Source organism: Muntiacus reevesi, chromosome 1, assembly GCF_963930625.1.
Source record: "Muntiacus reevesi chromosome 1, mMunRee1.1, whole genome shotgun sequence".
In the NCBI taxonomy this organism is placed as follows: domain Eukaryota; kingdom Metazoa; phylum Chordata; class Mammalia; order Artiodactyla; family Cervidae; genus Muntiacus; species Muntiacus reevesi.
In genome coordinates this window covers 93,599,835-93,620,369 of record NC_089249.1, presented here as the reverse complement: position 1 = coordinate 93,620,369, position 20,535 = coordinate 93,599,835, and the positions used below count along the sequence as shown (strand labels likewise).

Genomic DNA, 20,535 nt, shown 5'->3' with positions numbered 1-20,535 from the left:
TCCAACACTCACATAACACTGCCCTAATGGTTTAACATAGATTCCTGTCATTTGGGTTGGGCAGTACTTACACATACCAGTATTGTACATGTATTACCAAGTTAGAGTGAATTAATACCGTAAAAAGGAAATCCATAATTAGGTCCAGCGTGTCATTAAGATGACTTTAATTACACGTTTAAGATCCTGTCATTGTTACATAATTGAGCTTAGCTCTTTTTTCTTTTTTTTTTCTACTCTTTTCCCCCACAATACAGCCAAGTTCACAGTTTATCATTGCTAGGGGATTTTAATTAGGATACTTCTGTATCTTAATTAGAGTACCCATTAGTCTTGAAATTAATTGGATTCTTTTTTAGGGTTGTCTTTTTTGTGTTTGCTTTTTTTTAAAATAGGAAAATAAGCTGGAGGTAAGCATATACCATGGCACATGAAGATTCTAATTTCATTTTTCATAAGTATTTACCTTGGAACATTTCAGTAGTTACCTTCCCAAATAAGGGGTGTAGTTATTGTGCTGGCTGTGAAAGGAATCTGCTGAAATTGTCAGTGTAGGTGCATATCCCCCTAATCTGTTAGGAACTGTAGGTAGGTTTTAGGCAGATTTACTTGAGACTGTTTTGTGGTGTAGTGGAAGGAGTGTTTGTCTTAGTTGACTCTCTACTACCTACTTTTTTACCTTATACTAGTCATTTAACCTTTCAAAGTCCAATAGTCTCATCGGTAAAAGGCAGTTAGACCAAAAGATTTTTAGAGTCCCTTTCAGCTCTAAGATTTAACTGATACTAATAAGATAATTTCTAGAGAAAGGGAAAATCTTTTTATGAGTATAGAGAGCCTTTATACATTTACATAAATGAGGACTACTATGAATTGGTTTAATATATGACTTCTAGAATATTAATACATGTATATAGCTGTTCAAGTTAGACTTAAATTAGGCTAGCAGTATTAACATGTAGAGAAATGTTTGGGAAACCTGTTGCTTTGGATGATTCTGACTTAATGTAACTTTGGGTAATTAAAAGTAATCTTTAGTGTAAATATTGCAATAATAATTGCTAACCTTTTAAACCTAATCTAACCTTAAAAAGGGATCTCCCCTGTAGCTCAGACGGTAAAGAATTTGCCTGCAATGCCAGAGACCCTGGTTCGATCCCTGGGTTGGGAAGATCCTCTGGAGAAGGGAATGGCAACCCACTCCAGTATTCTTGTCTGGAGAATCGCATGGACAGAGGAGCCTGGCGAGCCACAGTCCATGGGGTCGCAAAGAGTCGGACATGACTGAGCGACTAACACACTAACACTAACCTTCAAAAGGGCGTCCTTGGTGGCTCAGGCCATAAAGACTCCCTGCAATGTGGGAGACCCGGGTTCGATCCCTGGGTCAGGAAGATCCCCTGGAGAAGGGAATGGCAACCCATTCTAGTATTCTTGCTTTGAGAATTCCATGGACATAGGAGGCTAGCGGGCTACAGTTCATGGGGTCATGAAGAGTTGGACATGACTAAGCTACTAACACTATCACTAACCTTAAAAAAAAATGGTTTAAAGGTAAGAGCCCTTGAACTCTAAAAATAATTGAACAGAAACTATGATACTTAATGGATCAATTCGTATGAGTCAAGCGAGTAGTTTAAAGTCTTAGGTTTTTTCCTTCTCCCTCATAAATAACCCTATCTTAATCTTAAAAAATAAAATTATATTTTTGATAGTCATAACTGGCATTGGAACTCCATTACCAGGTTGTTCTCTCATTTTGACAGAATATGTTTATTGTTTTGTGTCTCTGTGAACAAGCATGTATACCCCAGTTAACATTTAGTGCTTTTTTTCATGAAAAAGCACATACTGCTCACCATGCATTTGATTTCATTACTTTTCTCCAGATTATTTGAACTGTGGATCTGTAGTGACACCTAGTGGATGATAAAGCTATGAACATTAGTGATAGAAATGAATTTCACAGCCAATTCAGGGCCTTCTGGCATCACACATTTGCTTTAACCTTGCATTTTTTACATTTGCTTTATATTTACACACAGCAAACCTTCATTTGCTTTAACCTTACAATTTTCATCGATGGCTGTTGTGGGGAAATCAAAAGAATTCCCATTGTTCTTGCCACATTATGGTGAAATGTGAAAATGCCAGTTGCTCTCACTACCTAAACCAGAATTACTAAGAACAGATCTTCAAGGTATCTAATCCAATCCCCTCATTTTTAAGATGAGGAAACAAACTGAAGCCAAGAGAGAAGAGACTGGGAGCTTCCCTGGCAGTCCAGTGATTAAAGACACCCATGCTTCCACTGCAAGGAACAAGGGTTCAATCCCTAGTCAGGGAACTAAGAATCCCTCAAGCTGCGGGGTGTGACCACATACACACACACAGAAACTGATGTGACGTCATATAAATGATAGAACCTGAACGTGTGCTCTGTCCTCTAATATCTGAGCTTTTTGCTACACTCTATATAGCATTTAATTTTGAGTTTTCCTTTTAGTTTGAGATGTTGGTTTAGATGGTAGATATTCAGTGTATTCTCAGCAGAAACAATACAAATACATAAAAGCCTATTTTCTTTCAGTAATGCAGGGCTGAGTCTCAAAATAGAGCTGTTGACAAATGCAATCAAATGCTTTCCCTGTTAGTGAACATCCATGACTAAAGTATCCAAGCAGGCAATAACGTCTCGGATTTCATAAAGGAGTTGCTCACATTGAGGGAGGGTGGGGAAGGGAAGATGAGACTAGAGCTTAAGCAGCCTTCTGAGATTCTGTGACTTTTTCTGGCGAGGGAGAAAGTCTCTGTTCAAATTACCCTTATTTTCTAATGTATAGCAGGAGAATACAGGCATTAAAATAAACAGCCATAATCATTTTGTGGCACATTGTTTAATCCAGATTGGATACATCGGGTACAGCAGTGGCACATGACTCAGTACTGCAAATGATATACATTTTAACATATGCACTACAGTTTCAAAAGAAGACAACAGGAAACTCAAGAGTTGGTTTGTTTTTTGTTTCCATAGAAAGATTTCACATGTTTATCTTTCTGCAGTTTTGTACAGTATTTCTTCTTTGCCATTGTGATGTTGGTAAGCAAAGCCCATTTATTATATGAAAATAGAAAAGAACACACTTGATGTTTTTCACGATAACATTAATGGGGGAGGGTGACCTCTAAGGAAAACATTACATTGGAATGTCTGATTATCAAAAATATACCATCCCTCCCACCACCCAGATTTGTAAAATAGTCTATTGGCCCAAGGAGCCCCCCAGGACTTGGGTCAGTACCCTACACTGGTTAGTGTGACATCAGCCAGTGTAGTTGAGAAACCTGCTAAGAGAAATTCATTCCCACACTTGATGAGAAAAACATAGAACATTCTGAACTGAAAACAGGACTCAAAAGGAACCCCTTTAAAGCTGTTTCTTTTTCTGATCCACTTTCTCTTAGTTCTAATGATGCTCATCATGATGCTGTTTGGGCTCCAAGGGTGACGGGTCATAACATTTTTCCTTCACTCATTTTAAAGCTTTGCTGAGATTTCATAAGGAAATCAGAAAGGGAAAATAGTCTTTTGGGTTTCTCTTATGGTTACCATGCCAACTAGATGAGAAGGGAAACTAATATTGCCTTAGATTAACAGTGTTAGGATGTTTATGCCTTGTAGTTTCCTGGTAATTGAAGTGAGGGAGCCTGGATCACTAGAATTCATTAATAGCCTAAACATCTAGGTTTAGATCAATTTTAAAAAGTGACATGATCCTGAACTGCAGGAATCATCGTTTGAAAACTGGGTCAGGTCCTCAAGCATATCCATGAATTGATGCTTGTTAATTGTGAATCATCATTAACTGGCCATTTTAATTTCTGTTCAAATTTTTTATTTTTCTTACTTTCACTTTTCTACTTGCTGACTTTATCCTCCTGTATGATTGTAGACTCATGTGTTCAACTATCATTGAGAATATCTAGTCTTCTGAACAGGATTCTATGCAATTAGTCTTGAGCTTGACACCGGTAGTGAAAGGAAGGGATGAAGGAGGAATAGTACAGAGTGTGCTTCTGAAGGTCCTGGCTCAGGATGCTTCTGAAAATCCAAGTATTAAAAATATAAGCAAGCCTGAGATGATGTCAAGGGAAAAACCCCAGGGCAAGATGTCTAAGCTCTGGATTGCAATCTTAGTTCTGCCACTAACTTGTCATGTGAATTTGAATGTCACTCAGCTTCTTTCTGCCTGTTTTCCCTTCTGTGAATTAAAGGTTTAGTTCTTGACCTACTACCACCACAGTTTGTAGAAAGGATTAAAGACTACATAAAGTATGCTTTAAAATGTCATAACCCTCTCTCCATTGAGGGCATTGGAAAGACAGTATTGGACTGAAAAAACCTGACTGTACACTTGCTCACCTGCTTTTGACAGAACCGATAGTCCTTCCTGATTCTGTCTAGCGGATGGTGGTTTCCAAGGTATGTTTTATCCTGGTAGTCAGGTGGTTTCAAAGGGCTGTGTCCAGGTAATAATTGGCATTCACACATGACTATGTCTCTAGTTATAGCAAGTAAACTCTGATGGGTCTTCTCTGAGCATCGTTGCTGAGAGGCAATGCGTGGAATGGAAAAAGCATTAGACTAATATTCAAGGGATTTGGGTTCTGATCCCAGCCCTTTCATTAAATGACCTCATGACCTTGAGCAGGTCACTTAGCATCAGCTTATACTGTAAAATGACTTAGAGAGTCCCTAATTTCTTCTAGTTTTATATACTCTTAATTCCATGTTTTCTAAGTTTCCATTCATTTGAATGTAGCCTACTGGTTTGTTTTTAACCTTCCCTAATGTTAAATAGGATTGAATGGGTAGTTTTGTGACTCTTCTATTATGCTGAAGTGGTTCATGAAAGAACTATGAAAGCTCAAGTCATTTCCCCAGAAAGCCATTGTCCCCTGGAAACCCTGATAATATCCCATTTCTTCAGTCACTGGCCATTGAGTTAGACATTCAACTGACGTGGCACATTTGGCCTTTTTGTTTACTTACAAATATCCTTTAGTAGTAGGGGCCCTTCTGGCTGTATTCTGTTTTCTTGAGTGAAGTGGGTTTCTCATCTTTGGCTAAGGCTACTGAGGGATGGAGCTGAAGGGGTTAGTCTAGTGGTCATCTAGGACCTGGTATAATGTGAGATTTGGAAATGAAACTTAAGGGATACAAAACATTCAGTTCATTAGGGTCAAAAAAACAACAGGAAATTATTTGGGATATGATTTTTAAAATTTCTTCATTAATTTTTATGGGAACCCCTAATATGCTCCCCCAGTACACTACCAAACAGGTCCCAGGTTGGAGCAGTCATTATTCTAACCTCGTGATAATCTGTTCTTAAACACAGTTCATTCATATGTATATGTAACCATGCTCCTATTTACCTCTTTATCCTTTACCCCATTCAGTTCTCATGATACATACTTAGAAACTTTAGACCTTCCTAACTTTGTTCCATTATCCATTCTTTCAAGAGAAAAGTTCCTTTTCTAGTCCTTGGCCTGCCATTTAAATGGAGCCCAGCCCAGTCCTCTGCCTTTCCTTATGAGACACATGTATGCCATGAATGGGTTGAAGTACTTATTCCCAAGTGTGTTTAGGTTGTTGTGTGTTTGTGTATACACACGAATTCCTCTGTAGTTGTAAAGCTTTTCTGCCTACTTCTATCATGAGCTCAGAGGGTCAGAACCACCCCCATTCTCAGGTCAGGGGGAAATCCTTGAGGTCAGACCCAGAGAAAGGACCCAGTCAGTGACCAATGAGGACAGCATAAAGTAGAAGCCTCCCTCTCCTCTGCCCTTCTGCTCACCTTCTGGTTAGGTGCCACCTCACAACCCTTTGACTTTCTCCTTCTGCAGGGTCAGTAGAGCTGGAGTCATAGGGAAGCCAATGAAGGTAATTTTTAGGTTCCCGGCTAGTGAAACTCATCTGGATGCTTCTGGTGGGCAGAAAAATTCTCGGTCTATGATTAAATAGCTAATCACTAAGTTGTTGAATGGATAAAGAGTTCCTGAGGAACTCCTGTAACTCAGAATCCAGGTTAGAGAGACTGCAATACGCTAGCTAGAGGTTGGGAAGGGTGGTAAGAGCTTTGTCACTAATCCCAAGGCCCACCTGCTCTGCTAAAAGCAGTGAAAATTGATTGGATTCCAGAAATAGTGTTCCCAGCCCCACCTGGCTACAAACCACTTGCACCGAAGTGTGTCTAGGTTCTCCGGAAATAAATACTTCCTCACTTTCAGGGAGGTGATCAGGCTTCTCCCCCATTTCAGTTATCTTCAGGGACAGCTGGCCTGAAGACTCTTCAGACCCCAAGGCACCATTCAGACCAGGTAAGAACCATCTATGATCTCTTACTTGCATTCACTCTGGAGAATCCTTCATGAGGCACACAGGCTTAACCTTCTGCAGCCTCCGTGGGAGTTGCCTCAGGTATGAGATAAGTCAGAGCTTGGTCCCCATACCACTGCCTTCTCGGCGGTTAACTGCTCATGGAGCCTTTTGGCAGAGCTCTGGATGGGCTTTATGGTGGGTCCTGAAAGAAGGGTACAGAGCAAGGTGCCACAGGGGCCGGCTGCCGCTGGGAGCCCTGGGTTCTTCTGTTCTTTCTCCACTGGCACACACTGGAATTTTCTGTGCCTCTCCGGTGCTGGCTGTTTCCTTTTTCAAGATCCCAGTGTGATAAATCTGGTCATTTCCTTTCTTCCCCAGAAATGCAATCTTCAAACACCAGTGGTTCCAGCCACAAGGGAAGCACTCTGCTCTTTAAGGTAGATGTCCCTCATCCCTAAATGCCCATATTTGCTCTGTTCTGTTCTCTTCCACCACTGCATTCACATAAATATAACTCCTGGGCATGAGTCTGTAGGTGCTTGGCAGTGGAGAAGGCCTTCTTTAACATGTCTCAGGATCACCGGGGTCCATGTCGAGACAGATGGCTAGACACAGAGAAAAACACCCAGGGGGTGAAGCGGAGAGGTACAGAGACAAAGCAGACGGGGACAGACAGAGGGTGAGTGTTGCTGTGTGGTCACTTGGCTGCTCTGTGCAGGTCGGCTGGGCAGTGGGGCCCAGACTCATTTGACCTCACCTACCTGGGGGAACGGAGAGAGAACTCAGCAGTAACTGACTTCTTAGCCTAAAAGCTTTTGCTATAAAAGGAGAGAGAAAAAAACAAAAACAAAAACCCTCACAAAATGCATTGTTTTGGTTCAAAGGTATTGGGTCCATGGAGAAAAACATTTCACAAAACTCTGTTGGTGTTTTTGTTTTCCACCTTTTCCCATGAATAAATATTATCCATTAAGAGCCTTGAAAAAGGCGCTTAAATACACAGTGTTATATTTTCTTCCTGTTTTGCATGTGACAACTCGGCCTCTGAGCTGCTCTTGGTCTTGTATTTTCCTCACTGGGGTCTCCAGAAGCATCTGTTATTTGGTCTGAGGCTCCCCCCTCTGGGCCCTGTCCTGGCTCACAGCCTGTACCCCCACATCCCATCCTTACCCCCACCCGTCCTCCCTTCCTCTGGCCCCAGCGAGATGCAGTAGCTCAGGGCTGCGTCCACGCCAGCAGCAGTGAACCTCACGTGCCCCTTCGCTGCCTCCTTCTCTTCCAGGCACAAGTTTCAGTGCTAGGGGCGCAACGGGGCGGGCAGGAATAGTGGGGAAGGGGGAGGGAGTGGTCCCAGTGGCCACCCACCGACATGCCAGTCCCCTTCACTCCCACTACCTGCACTGGCCCTCTGTCCAGTGGTTTTACAAGGCAGAGACCTTGACAACATTGCTGGCTATGGAAGGAATGTTCGTGTTGGGGCCCGGGCTGGCAGGGGCTGGCCGACTTTCGCCTTCCGGGGTCAGTGCTGGGGGGGTGGGGATGCTGATGATGGCTGTGGTGATCTGGGACGTTTTGCAGTTCGGTCTCAGTCCGTCATCTGCTTTCAAATTAAGGCTGGAACGACTGGGATGAAAAAAGAGTGAGTTGATGATGGTTCATCTTGCCAGTGTCTCAAAGCTTCTGTGACCCTCTACATGTCTAGCTTATAGTAACTAGGAGGTGGTTTGGGTGTCCCTCCATCTCTGCTTTTGGTATTTGGCTTGTAATTATCCATTCTGATGACTATTCCTCAACTACCCCAAATTGCAAAAGTCATGCATATTGGGCTTTGGAATTCAGAGTATACATTTTCCCCTCCAGTGTACTATTTTCCTATCATTTGTGGCACTTGATTTTACTTCCCCTGAATTCCTTGCAGTTCATTGGAGGTAGTGGGAAGGGGCCTAAATATAAGCAGAGTCACTTTGTGATGCAAAATTAGCCTGGGATAAGCCATGTCTAATTGTGAAAATTACCTTCTTAGAAAACAGTCCGTTCTCTGCACCAGGTAGGTCATTTTTGGATTTTTGTTGTTATAAATATTTCTCATATCTACCCCGCCCCCCCAGTTGGGCCTAAACATGCTGTAGTATCCTCCAAAGCATAGGAGAGACTTTGGGGCTAACTTGCGAGGATGAGAAGGAAGGTGGGGGAGGCCCTTGCATTAGATATGGGGGAGGGAGGGCTGAAGACCCCAGGGTTCTCCTAACGCAGAGATGCCATCACTCTATGAAAGTGAAAGTCGCTCAGTCATGTCCAACTCTTTGCCACCCCACAGATGATACAGCCCATGGAATTCTCCAGGCCAGAATACTGGAGTGGGCAGCCTTTTCCTTCATCGGGGGACCTTCCCAACCCAGGGATCCAACCCAGGTCTCCCGCATTGCAGGCAGATTTTTTATCAGCTGAGCCACAGGGGAAGGCCAGGGAGTGCCGAAAGCCTCAGGGAGGATGGACGGGAGCCACCCACCTGGTGGTGAGGGAGGGCTGCTCGCTGCCCTGGATGTGGATCGTGCTGAGCTCTTGCATGCTGCGCAGGCGGGTGGCCGGCAAGTTGGAATTGGGCAGGTGTGTGGTTTTCTTACTGCGGCGGGAGCAGCAGGTGGTCGTGAGGCCCGGGTGGCTGGACAAGGAAGGGCTCCGCGTGGACGGGTAGTTCTGCATTGAACTCTCCATGCAGTTCTGCTCAAACATCTGCTCATCTATGAACTCGTGGTTCTGTGGGGAGCAGAGGGGGAACAGGTAAGAGACAGAGATAGGAAGTGGGGGCGGGGGTGGGAGGAGCCCCAGCACCCTGCCTGGCTCTGTTCTGGCCCTTGAGAGGAGGGTGCCCAGCTGCCTGGAGCACCAAGAAGCGTTCCGGACCTGGGGGTGTCCCATAGGCCTCGAAGGAACAAAGGAAGAGATCCCCATGGGCAGCCCTGGTCATCAGACTGAAGGGTGGAGACTGCAGTCATGAAATCACAATGTTTCCTGTACTTCATCTGTGGCTTTGGCTGAAGGGATATAGAGGATATGGAGGGATTTCGTGGCATCCTCAGAGCTAGAAGCAAAGACTTGCCTGACTTTGTAGGATTTGACAGGATACCCACCGGGGGCAGCAGGCAAGGAGTCCCTGACTATGAGTAGTGGGTGTGCTAGGTTATCTTTTTCTGGCTTTACTGGGTGAGATCCTTATGAATCCTGGGTAAGCATGAGACCCAGGATTTTAAAGGCATTGAATTATTCACAGAATTGGGAGAGCTTTGCTCTTGAAGGCCATTGGGGTCACAATGTCAAGAGTTATCATTTCTTTTGATGATTGATTTTTTCCTACCTGGTTATGGGTTGAAGTGAAAGTCACTTAGTCGTGTCTGACTCTTTGTAACCACATGGACTGTAGCCTGTCACGTTCTTCTGTCCATGGGATTCTCTAGGCAAGAATACTGGAGTGGGTTGCCATTCCCTTCTCCAGAGGATCTTTCCAACCCAGGGTTCGAACCTGGATCTCCTGCATTGCACGCAGACTCTTTACTGACTGAGCTGCCAGGGAAGCTGGTTATGGGATATGGCTCCTTAATACACCTAAAGGCACAGGATTCCCTAGGTCAAGTGTCAGCACGGGGAGGGGATGCTAACAGACTCTCAATGGAGGCCATCAGGATAGGGTGGAGTGCAACACAGGATGACTATAATATGGTTGTTTGGCCAAGGTGACTAAACATCTCTGGCGTGAACAATCTGGCCCAGGCTGCCAGAGTGAAGAGAAAGTCTGAAGAGAAACAGCATGAGAACAGAGTTCAGAGAGAGAGAAAGAGAGAGAGACCAGCCCCGACAGCCAATACCAGGAGTTCCCGTGGAGTTGGAGGGTGGGGGCATAGACAGACGTGGTACATGGACACTCACAGGATACCAACATTGGTGCCATGTCCCACCACCCCTCCAAGCCCCTGGGGAGTCAAAAAAGGGAATCAGAAAGGCACAAGAAAACTGGAAGCCTGAGCTGGTACTGGGTGTGATGGCAGAGGTAGGATAAGCCCCAGAAGAATCAACAGCGCATGCAGAGAACCAGACCAGGGGGTAAAAAGAGGAGGCTCCACAGACTCAGAGGAATCAGAGAGAGAAACATCAATCAAAGTTTTAAAAAGTTATACCTTGATGGTGGAGGTTCGTACAGATAACAGGGGATCATCCACAAGATAGGACAACCCCTACAGGACAACATGCCAACAGAAGATAAAAACACCATTGATTGTACATTCCAGCATTCCCAAGCTCAGTTCTGACATTCAGTCTCTCAATCCCAGCATTCCACCCTCGCTCCCCGCATTCTTCCTCCTTTGTCCCAGCATTCCACCCTTGGAGTCCAACATTCCTCCCCTAAAACCCAGCATTCCATCTTTTAACCCCATCCCCAATCTGACATTCTTTCCCCCAAATTCAGCATTCCATCCCTTCAATGCCAGCATTCCATCCCTCAATTCCAAGACCTCATTTCTTCAATGCCAACATTCCATCCCTTCAAACCCAATGTTAAATTTCACCCAAATCCTTTCAACTTACACATTCCCCCCAGCGCATGCAATTCGGAAAGGGCAGTTGGGTCCAGGCCTATTTCTTTGGCAAGCTCTGAATCTTTGAGAAGAATTCTAGATATGCACATACAGTTCTTGACTCTATGGAATATTTAATAAATCCTGGAAACTAGGGTTTTCAGAGTACCTTCCCACCTTGGAAGTCCTCACTGGGTCCAACTGCCATCCAGTGCCTCCCTTTGTCTCATCTAAGAGTCATCTAATATCTGTTCCCCCCACATCTGGGAGGCCAGGATATGGAATAGTGAGAATTAGAAAGTTTCCTGCTTAGAGTGCTGAGCCCTGACTACAGGCTTTTCGGGGAGGGAGATCCTAGAAAGAAACAGGAAAGTTTCCCTTTGTCCCTCTTTTGCTGTCCAGCCTGACTTTTCCTCGCTCCCCACTCTTTCTAACACTTTTTGCCAAGGGTCCAAGGTTGGCCCCACTGCCCTTCCTTTCAGCCTGTTGGTGAGGCACAAGCATCATTCCACATTCCAGCTGGGGCACCCTAAGCCATGACTCTGTTTTAACAATAAGCCTTTCAGAATCTGAATTCCCTGAGAATTGCAGGGTGGCTAAGATGGGTGGTACTGGTAAAATCGCTGGCTAGAGCAATATATGCACTGCCTCTTTCATTCACTGTCTCCTGTTTCAAGTGGACTGGAGGCAGCAGAAGGACTCACAGATTCCATCCATCTAGCCCCAGGGTTGCGACAGAAGTTGACGTTCTTCTTTGCGGTCCTGTAGCAATCTGTTATAAATTCAGCCCTACTTTTGAAGAGTGATGCCCATCAGAACTGAGAAGCTGATAGACTCAGCCCTTAGGCCTCTGTAACTAAGAAATGGGCCATGGGGATGGAGATAGAGGGGTGGTGTGGAAAGCCCAGGGGAATGGCCTCCTCTGTGCCACTGCAGGCAGAGCTGGCCTCCGACCCTTGGGGTCTTCCTTCTGAGGGTTGATAGAGACCTCATCGATACTCTTTTGTTCTAAGGGGACAGACTTTAACTTCTGAAGCTTGGGCCCAGGGTGGGGATGTGGGTGGAGTTCACACTCTGTAAGTTCTGACTGTTGAAAAGGGTCAGGGGTCAGGGATGAGAAAGGAGGGCGCTGGGCTGGGACTCACAGTGGTTTTTTCCAGGCAGTGCAGCAGGTGATGGTGCTGGCTCTCGATGAGTGAGGTTGTCTTGCCCATGTGCTCCTCTTCTGGGGTGCCCTAGGAAGAAAAGAAGAGAGACTGAGTGAAAAGCTGGTGGCTCTCCGTCTCTCCATCTCCTTCATTTCTCCACAGAAGGGAGGAGGGGCCAGAAAAATCTGGATGAACCAAACTTTAGGGTCACCCTAGAACATGTTAGTGTTTGGCTAGGGGTACCTAAGCTAAAACTGGCTTAGGGATACAATGATAACCCTATGGAAGAGGTGTGTAGAGAGGGCTGCTACTGGGGGAAAGTTTGGGGCTTTGGGGCGGAAGTGCTGGCGCCCCCAGGAGGAGAAACCAAGTTTGTCCTTCCTTCCACCTCCTGATCCCAGGTCCTGGGGTACCTACCATCAGCTCCAGTGCTTCGTTGAGGAGTCCGTTGCGCTTGCTGTGCAGGTAGGCATTGGAGCTGCCAGTTTTGGCCACACGGATCCTGGCAAGGCGGGCCTTCTGTGATTGACAAAGATGATAAAAGAGTGAGGGGGACTATTACTCATCAAAGTCCTCCCTCCTTCCCCCAAATTTCATGACCTTTATCAACTCAGTATTGCATCAGGGTATTTCTCACCTCCAGACTCTCACCTTGCAGGCTCTTGCAAGGAGCACATGTTAGAGGTCCCTGATTCTCCCCTAGGGTCCAGTGCTTCTCCCTGCATTCAGCAGGTGCCCAAATACCAGTTATTTAGGAGAAAATCAGGAAGTGTGTACATGTGGCCCTCAACTCCTCCCCGTCTTTCTATTTTTTCCTTAGCATTCATTACTAAGGTAGTATATGTTTTATTTTTTTTTTCCATTTATTTTTATTAGTTGAAGGCTAATTACTTTACAATATTGTAGTGGTTTTTGTCATACATTGACATGAATCAGCCATGGATTTACATGTGTTCCCCATTCCGTTGGGAGGGGGTAGTATATGTTTTATATAGTTATCTTGTTACTGTCTCTCTCCCCCACCAGAATGTAAAGCTCCTCAAGGTCTGGCTATACATGTGGAATCTAGAAGAATGGTACAGATAAACCTATTTGCAAAGCAGAAATAAAGACACAGACATAGAGAACAAACATGGACCTCAAGCAGGGAAATAAGGGGGTGGGATGAACTGGGAGATTTAGGAGTGACCTGTGTACACTGCTACGCCTGGAATAGATAACTAGTAAGAGCCTATGGGGGCTTCCCAGATGGTGCTAGTAGGGAAGAACCCGCCTCCCAATACAGGCAACATAGAGGGTTCCATCCCTGGGTCGGGGAGAGCCCCTGGAGGAGGGCGTGGCAGCCCACTCCAGTATTCTCGCCTGGAGAATCCCATGGACAGAGGAGCCTGGTGGGCTACAGTCCATGGGGTCGCAGAGAGTCAGACACGACTGAAGCGACTTAGCACGCATGCACACAAGAGCCTACGGTATAGTGTGGGGAACTCTACTCAATGCGATGCGGTGACCTAGATGGGAGGGACATTCAGAAGGAAGAGGAAATGTGTCTACAAATGGGTGATTCACTTCACTCTACAGCAGAAACTAGTTACAATGTTGTGAAGCAAGTATACCTCAGTAAGTAAAAAAACAAGCTCCTTGAAGGTCGCAGTTTTTGTTTCGTTCACTGGTGTCTCTCCAGTGCCTAGTAAGTTGTAAATCAATAGATGAATTTACAATTGCATGTCTGTCTTTGGGGTATGTCTCTATATGTCTGTTTTGTTGTAAATGTCTATGGGAATGACTGTAGATGCATGTATGTGTGACAAGGGGTCCACTGTGGGTGAGAGAGGGCAAAATGGAACATATTTCCATACACCACCCTGGCTTGAACTATGTTAGTTGCTCAGTCACATCTGACTCTTTGCAACCCCAAGGACTGTAGTCTGCTGGGCAGCTCTCTCCATGGAATTCTCCAGGCAAGAATACTGAAGTGGGTAGCCTTTCCCTTCTCCAAAGGATCTTCCCGACCCAGGGATCAAACCTGGGTCTCCCCCATTGCAGACAGATTCTTTACTGTCTGAGCCACCAGGAAAGCCCCAGCCTTAGCTATGGCACCGGAAATCTCCGCAGCTGCATCCTGGGAGGCCTGCAGCAGTATCCCACGGGAAGACTGTATGGGATCTCAGCCATGCATGCTCATCTCTCCTGCTTGCAGAGGCCGTGGGAGAGGCGGGACATGCTGCACAGGCTGGCTTCTCTTCTCCTTCCCAATAAACATAATCGGTGTCACCATGACAGCAGCACAACTGCAGAGTGAGGCCTAACAGGAAAGAGGCTTTGGGAGGGAGAAGGGGTGGGTAGAGGGCTCTCTGCTGGTTTAAAAACATGCAGCCTCACGTTTGGGCTCTTGTGGATCTAGACCCAGCTCCAGGAAGCAGAGGAGCCCATGTGGACTAACAGCCCTCTTCTAGGCCAGAGGGGTCCTTCCTCCTGCCTCTGGGAAAATCCGCACTTAACTTCAGCACGGACTCTGAACAGAGGCGTCCTTGAAAAGTTGTGGTAATTTTCATTTCTTGTCACCTTCTCCCCAGCATGGGCAAGTGTCCCCTCCAAGTGTCCTGCTGGTCTGGCTCATCTACTAAAAAGAGGCCAGGGACTTGGCTTCTGGCTCTCAACAGAAGCACGAAGAACACATGATACCTATTGTGTCCTGGGAAGTCCCCCTGTGGCCAGTATGTCCTTGCAGGGACAAGTCAATGAACTTCCCTGGTTTCTAAATATGGGGAAGAGGTCAGCACTTGAGCCTGGAAGATCTGCCTGTAAATCTGAGAAAGAACTCTCCTCTAGATCGAAAATGAAAAGAGGAAGCTGGGAGAGAAAGGGCGGTAAACAAGTCCCTCATTCCTCTTCTCTCTGAGCAAAGTACATGCATTCAAGTTGCAGGACGGTTCTCCTCCCTGGGATCCGGCTCCACCTCTCCCCTCAGCTCCACGTCTGCATTCACCCAAGTCCTCCATTATTTGAGGCTGTGCTGTTATTGTTTTGGGTGAGTGCTGGGTGTTGAGAGCCGCATATGGAAATCCAATTGTGTCAAGCTCATTATAGCCTTATATAATTTGATTGCACCACTTAGAGCCAGACCTTTCTTGTATCTGGGCTCTGTCTTCATTACTTTCTTGAGATGAAAGATTCTCCTGCTCTCCTCTGTGGCACTTCTTTTAATCTTATCTTACCCTGGGCTCTATTAAAGCAACAGATTGTCATATCAAATGCACTATATCGTTTAATCATTTCCCACACAGGATAAAGAGGTCTGCAATGTATTTACAGAACACTACCCAGCACATGTAATTTGGTGAGGACTTTGGCTTGACTTTGAGCTCCTGAGGGCCAGAGTCTGTGATTTATGCGTATTTTTATCTTAAGCACCTAGCACAGAGCTTTGCACTGAGTATTTGCTCAAGTGAGGCTTGTGATAGCCCAGCAAGGAAGATGATCCTACACAGATGGCCAGAAATCCACGTTAAAAAAGCCATTGTGATAGACTCAGTCCTTGTGTGGGCTGGTCAACTTCCCTCTCTTCTATGGCCAGAAGTACAGTGTGAGAGTTAAAAGAATGTGGAGATCATCTAGGCTGTTTTAAAAACAAAGAAATGGAAAAAAAAAAAAAAAAAAGATAAAGACAAGGAAATGGAGGATGTGAGGGGAAGGGATTTTTTCAGGGCCAGACTTCAGCTCAGATCTTCCAACCTTCAGGCCAATGCTGCTTCCATAACATCCCTCTCCTTCCCTAAATTTTAGCTCCATTCAGGCAAGTTTTAACCTGATGAGCAAAGCCCAAAACTTGCATTTTCAACAGCTGTAGAAATTCCAGGTTTGGAGGAGAGGTCAGGATGGAGGATCTTGCCACCCTGGGGACAGTTCCTGGTACAAGCTAATAAGCTCAAATTCTGTGGGCCCCTAGGAGACTTTCACGATGAAGTATTTCCTAGCTGCCTGGCTGCCAGGTATCCTTGGAGCATGAATATCGACATCTCTGCCCTGGGAGAGGCAGAAGAAGAAAGAGAGAAAATTGGAAAAGCCAAAAGAGACCACGGGCAATTGTACTCTTAAGCATTTATCTCAGAGAAAAGAAAAGTTATGTTCACACACAAACCTGCAAGTGGCTGTTAACAGCAGCTTTACTTATAATAACCCAATGTCCCTCAACATGCAAATTGTTAATCATGACTGAGATGCACCCATACCAGAGAATACTACTCAGCAAAGAAAAGGAACAGACTACTGATTCACCTGACTTGGATGAATCTTGAGGAAATTACAACAGAATGGGAAAAGCCAATCTCCAAAGGTTACCTACTATATAAGCCCATTAATATACCATTTAAAGGATGAAAACATTTTCTAAAGGGAGGACAGATAAGTGGCTGCTAGGGTTTAGAGACAGGGTGGAGGTGTGTTGTGGGGAGTGGTTATAAGAGATAAAGGGATCCTTGTGGTATTGAAACTGTGTGGTATCTTGACTGAGGTGGGGGATGTGTGATCTTGCCTAGGTGATAAAACTGTATAAAACATCACACACAGGCGCACATGGGTGCAAGCAAAACTGGGCAAGTCTGAATAGGCTTGGTGGGTTGTAGCTATGTCAATGCCCATGCATTGGATATGATAATTTTATAGCTACATGTGTATCTATGCTTATTCCAATAAAAATCCCCACTCAGATGCTCCCCTCTCTCTGTCCACTGCCTCCTTACTTGATCTCCAGCTCACCTGGCTTAAAGGACCCAGTCTCTGTAGCAAAGAGTCATGGAGTCCTTTCAGCAATAATCCCAAGCAAACCCGTCATGATGGGAAAGGATGACAACTTTTTGGTCCTTTCCTTTCCACTTGAGGCACACGGGCTAATGCTTACCCTCATGACTCCTGAGTTTGTGGTCTGAGCTGACAGCTATCATCAGCTCCCCTGACCCCCTTCCTGGCCCATCTCTCCACTCCCCACTGAGTCCTCTAACCTGCCTGCCTTGCCTCACTGCTGTGATAGACCTGGGGCTGGAAGCAAGCAGTATTCTTGTGGTGTCTTTTTCCCCTTCTCACAAGAAGCCCAAGGTGAAAGAGACAGAGCTGAGTGGACTATGAGAAGGGACAGTATCCAGGCAAGATGAAAATGCTATGAATATTTACTTTGATTTCCAGGGAGAGCAAAGAGGGAGAGGGAGGAGGGAAGCAGAGGGAGGGACTCTCTCCTGAGGGGCTAGAAGGAGGAAGATGCCCAGGCTGATTCCTCGTGTATCCTAATCACATGGGATGAACTCTGTAAAGTTGTGTGGAGAAACGGCCCCACAGCATTCTTTGCAGAGGGCAAAATGACAGCGAACGCGATGCTCTAAGAAGCAGTTAAGGGCGTGAGCACAGAAGGGAAGGGGGTGCAGGGGTGGCTGAAGCCCTGCTCGAGTGGGGCTGCTGTGGGCTGGTGTGAGAGCTGAGGATTCCAGGAACCTTTACTGCTCTTCAAAAACCCTGTATCAGCCCTGGGGGGTGCGGTGGGCAGTAGGGGCCTGGGGTTGCCATTGCTATAGGACCCCTGGCCCTTCAGGGCTTTAGGCTCCCTGATTTGGAAAGGAGATCCCAGTTTCTTCCTGCCCCTTTCTTAAGGACAGCATAATGAATGTAGATATTGTTCACACTTGCGAGCTGACTTGAATGAGGAAAGAGATAAAACTTCTATTTTGGGGCTGGCTTGCAGGGGATGGGGGTGGGGAAGCCCTGACCTTGGGTGAAGAGGTAGAAACTGGTGCCGGAGGGGATGGAGAGGAGTGTAGATCAACCCAAGGCAGGCTGACAACAGCACAGACCCCAGTCAGGATAAGTCAAAGTATATCACTGCACAGGCGGAGGGAGACAGCAGAGCAAGGAGATGACCTCAGGGGCACACAAGAGGGGAGATGTTGGAAGTGGGGACCAACTGGATTTCTTATATAACTGTGATGTATATTAAGTATGGTAGTGGTTTAGTCGCCAAGTTGTGTCTGACTCTTGCTATCTCATGGACTATAGCCTGCCAGACCCCTCTGTCCATGGGATTTCCCAGGCAAGAATGCTGGAGTGGGTTGCCTGGATTGTCATCTCCTCCTCCAGTGGATCTTCCCGACCCAGAAGTCAAACCTGGGTCTCGTGCATTACATGTAGATTCTTGACCAGTGAGACACCAGGGAAACCCCCATTAAGTATTGTTACATGCAAATCATTATACATTTCAGAGCTAACTTTCATGAACTTTGAGACTTCATTTCAGTCAGCATACACAGATGTGTTCTGAAATTCTGGATCCCTCTGATATGTCAAGGAAGCCCCCCCACTGGGGGGTTATTTCTGAAAAAGCAAGGCCAGAAGAGAGGCTCACGTGGTGAGGAAGTAACCCAGCTGCAGATCATGGGGCCTGGCACATGGCAGGTGCTCAGTAAACATGTGTGGAATGAATGAATGAAGAAAGAATACAATAAGGACATAACGCTTCAGGCCTCCCTAAGTGATTCTTTCAGGTCCTCCCACTCCACTGTACCCAGAAGGGCTTCGCTGGCACCCCCCTGGAGGTTGAGATGCTGCTGAGGGGGAGTATTTCAGCATAGATCAGAAGAGAAAGGAAAAACTGCTCCCTGGGTCCAAGTACCTTCACCAGCCCGATGTCCAAAATATGCAGGTGAAGTACAGCTGGCTGAGAGCGTGAGGTGGAGGCCGGTCAGGAAAGGAGGCTTCTCTCTGGGCACCAAAACTTTCAGACATCTTTCCTCATCCTGTTCGCCCTGCCTGGCCTCCCTAAGGCGTGCTCACTGGACATCACTGGAAACCTTTTCAGGACGCATGCTTAGTCTCCTGACTGTCAAGGGCAGTTCTATGCCCTACCCTACGATACCCTGAGGTGACTAAAGCCCGCTGTGCAATTTGTCCCTGAACTCAGTGGCCTCAGAATGTTCTCCTTTCAGAGTATTCATTTTTCTTTTTAGCAAATTTATTTTTGTCCCTCTGTTTGGTATAGGCTATTACAGGGTACTGAAAAGTGATTACGCTCCCCGGCAAGCTCTTGGCTGCGGAAGGGAGGAGTCCAGGCGCTGCCCAATGTAAGCAGCTGCGGTCTAGGAGGGCTGGTCAGGGCCCAAGGAAACCGCACAGAATATCCACAAGGATAACATTGGCTTGTGGGTACTTGAGAGCTTGTAGCCTTGCGCCGCTGACCGCGGTTGGCATGCAGGACATTGGCAGGTGGGGCGGCACCTAGGGTTGCTTACCTTCCAAAGCCAGAGGCCGTCTGTGCAGGGGTTCTCCCAGGAGCTCTGGGCGACAAGGCACAAGGCCAGGGCACCCTCTGGGTGCAGCCTACCCCCTTCCAGGCCTGAGGCTTACCTTCTGTGCTCTGCGTTTATCGGCTCTCTGATTCTGGTGGTAAATCCGGCTGAAGTTGGAAACGATCACAGGGACCGGCAGGGCAATGACGAGGACACCGCTCAGCGAGCAGATGGAACCGAAGATCTTTCCTGCAATTGTCTTGGGTACCATGTCTCCATATCTGAAAGACGAGGACCAGCAGGTGTAAGGAAGAGGGGCCATTGGGAAGCAATCAGGCTCCCCTGCTAATCATTCACCCATTCATTCATTCATTCATTCATTCATCTGACAGTTATTTAGGTGCCTGCTATCTTGAGAGTCCCTTGGACTGCAAGGAGATCCAACCAGTCCATCGTAAAGGAGATCAGTCCTGGGTGTTCATTGGAAGGACTGATGCTGAAGCTGAAACTCCGATACTTTGGCCACCTCATGCAAAGAGTTGACTCATTGGAAAAGACCCTGATGCTGGGAGGGATTGGGGGCAGGAGGAGAAGGGGCCGACAGAGGATGAGATGGCTGGATGGCATCACCGACTTGATGGACATGGGTTTGAGTAAACTCCAGGAGTTTGTGATGGACAGGGAGGACTGGTGTGCTGCGATTCATGGGGCCGCAAAGAGTCGGACCGGAGAAGGCAACGGCACCCCACTCCAGTACTCTTGTCTGGAAAATCCCATGGACGGAGGAGCCTGGTGGGCTGCAGTCACGAGGTTGCGAAGAGTCGGACACGACTGAGCAACTGAACTGAACTGAACTGAACTATGTGTCAGGTACTATGATACGCTCTTCCGAAGTGAACAAAACAGACAAGGTCCTTATGTTCACAGAGACAGCCTCCTTCCAGGGGAAGACCATAACACTTAAGTGAATATATAAAAACATTGTAACTTCTGGCTCTTTCCAGGGAGAGAATAGAGATGGTGCAGTGCACGGTTGGGGAAGTATGGTCAGAAAGGCCTCCCTGAGGAGGTAACATTTAAGCTAAGACCTGAAGGTAAAGAACCCAGCCAGGCTACACACTTGGGGCAGAGTTACCAGGCAGAGGGAACAGACAGGACGG

At 46.4% G+C, this 20,535-nt stretch overlaps 1 protein-coding gene across 2 annotated transcripts in view; it reads right to left on the bottom strand.

Moving 5' to 3' along the window:
- Window positions 1–7,812: 7,812 nt before the first annotated feature.
- Window positions 7,813–20,535, bottom strand: part of KCND3 (potassium voltage-gated channel subfamily D member 3) — a 208,836-nt gene continuing 196,113 nt past the window's right edge. The window contains exons 2-7 of one of the 2 annotated variants that reach the window (XM_065927278.1): window positions 19,494–19,656; window positions 12,528–12,629; window positions 12,108–12,197; window positions 10,564–10,620; window positions 8,901–9,148; window positions 7,813–8,014 (exon numbers count right to left, since the gene is read on the bottom strand). In XM_065927278.1, the coding sequence (XP_065783350.1) occupies window positions 7,813–8,014; window positions 8,901–9,148; window positions 10,564–10,620; window positions 12,108–12,197; window positions 12,528–12,629; window positions 19,494–19,656 (862 nt within the window). The remainder of the gene's footprint in view (window positions 8,015–8,900; window positions 9,149–10,563; window positions 10,621–12,107; window positions 12,198–12,527; window positions 12,630–19,493; window positions 19,657–20,535) is intronic. The other variant, XM_065927282.1, reaches the window with a different exon arrangement.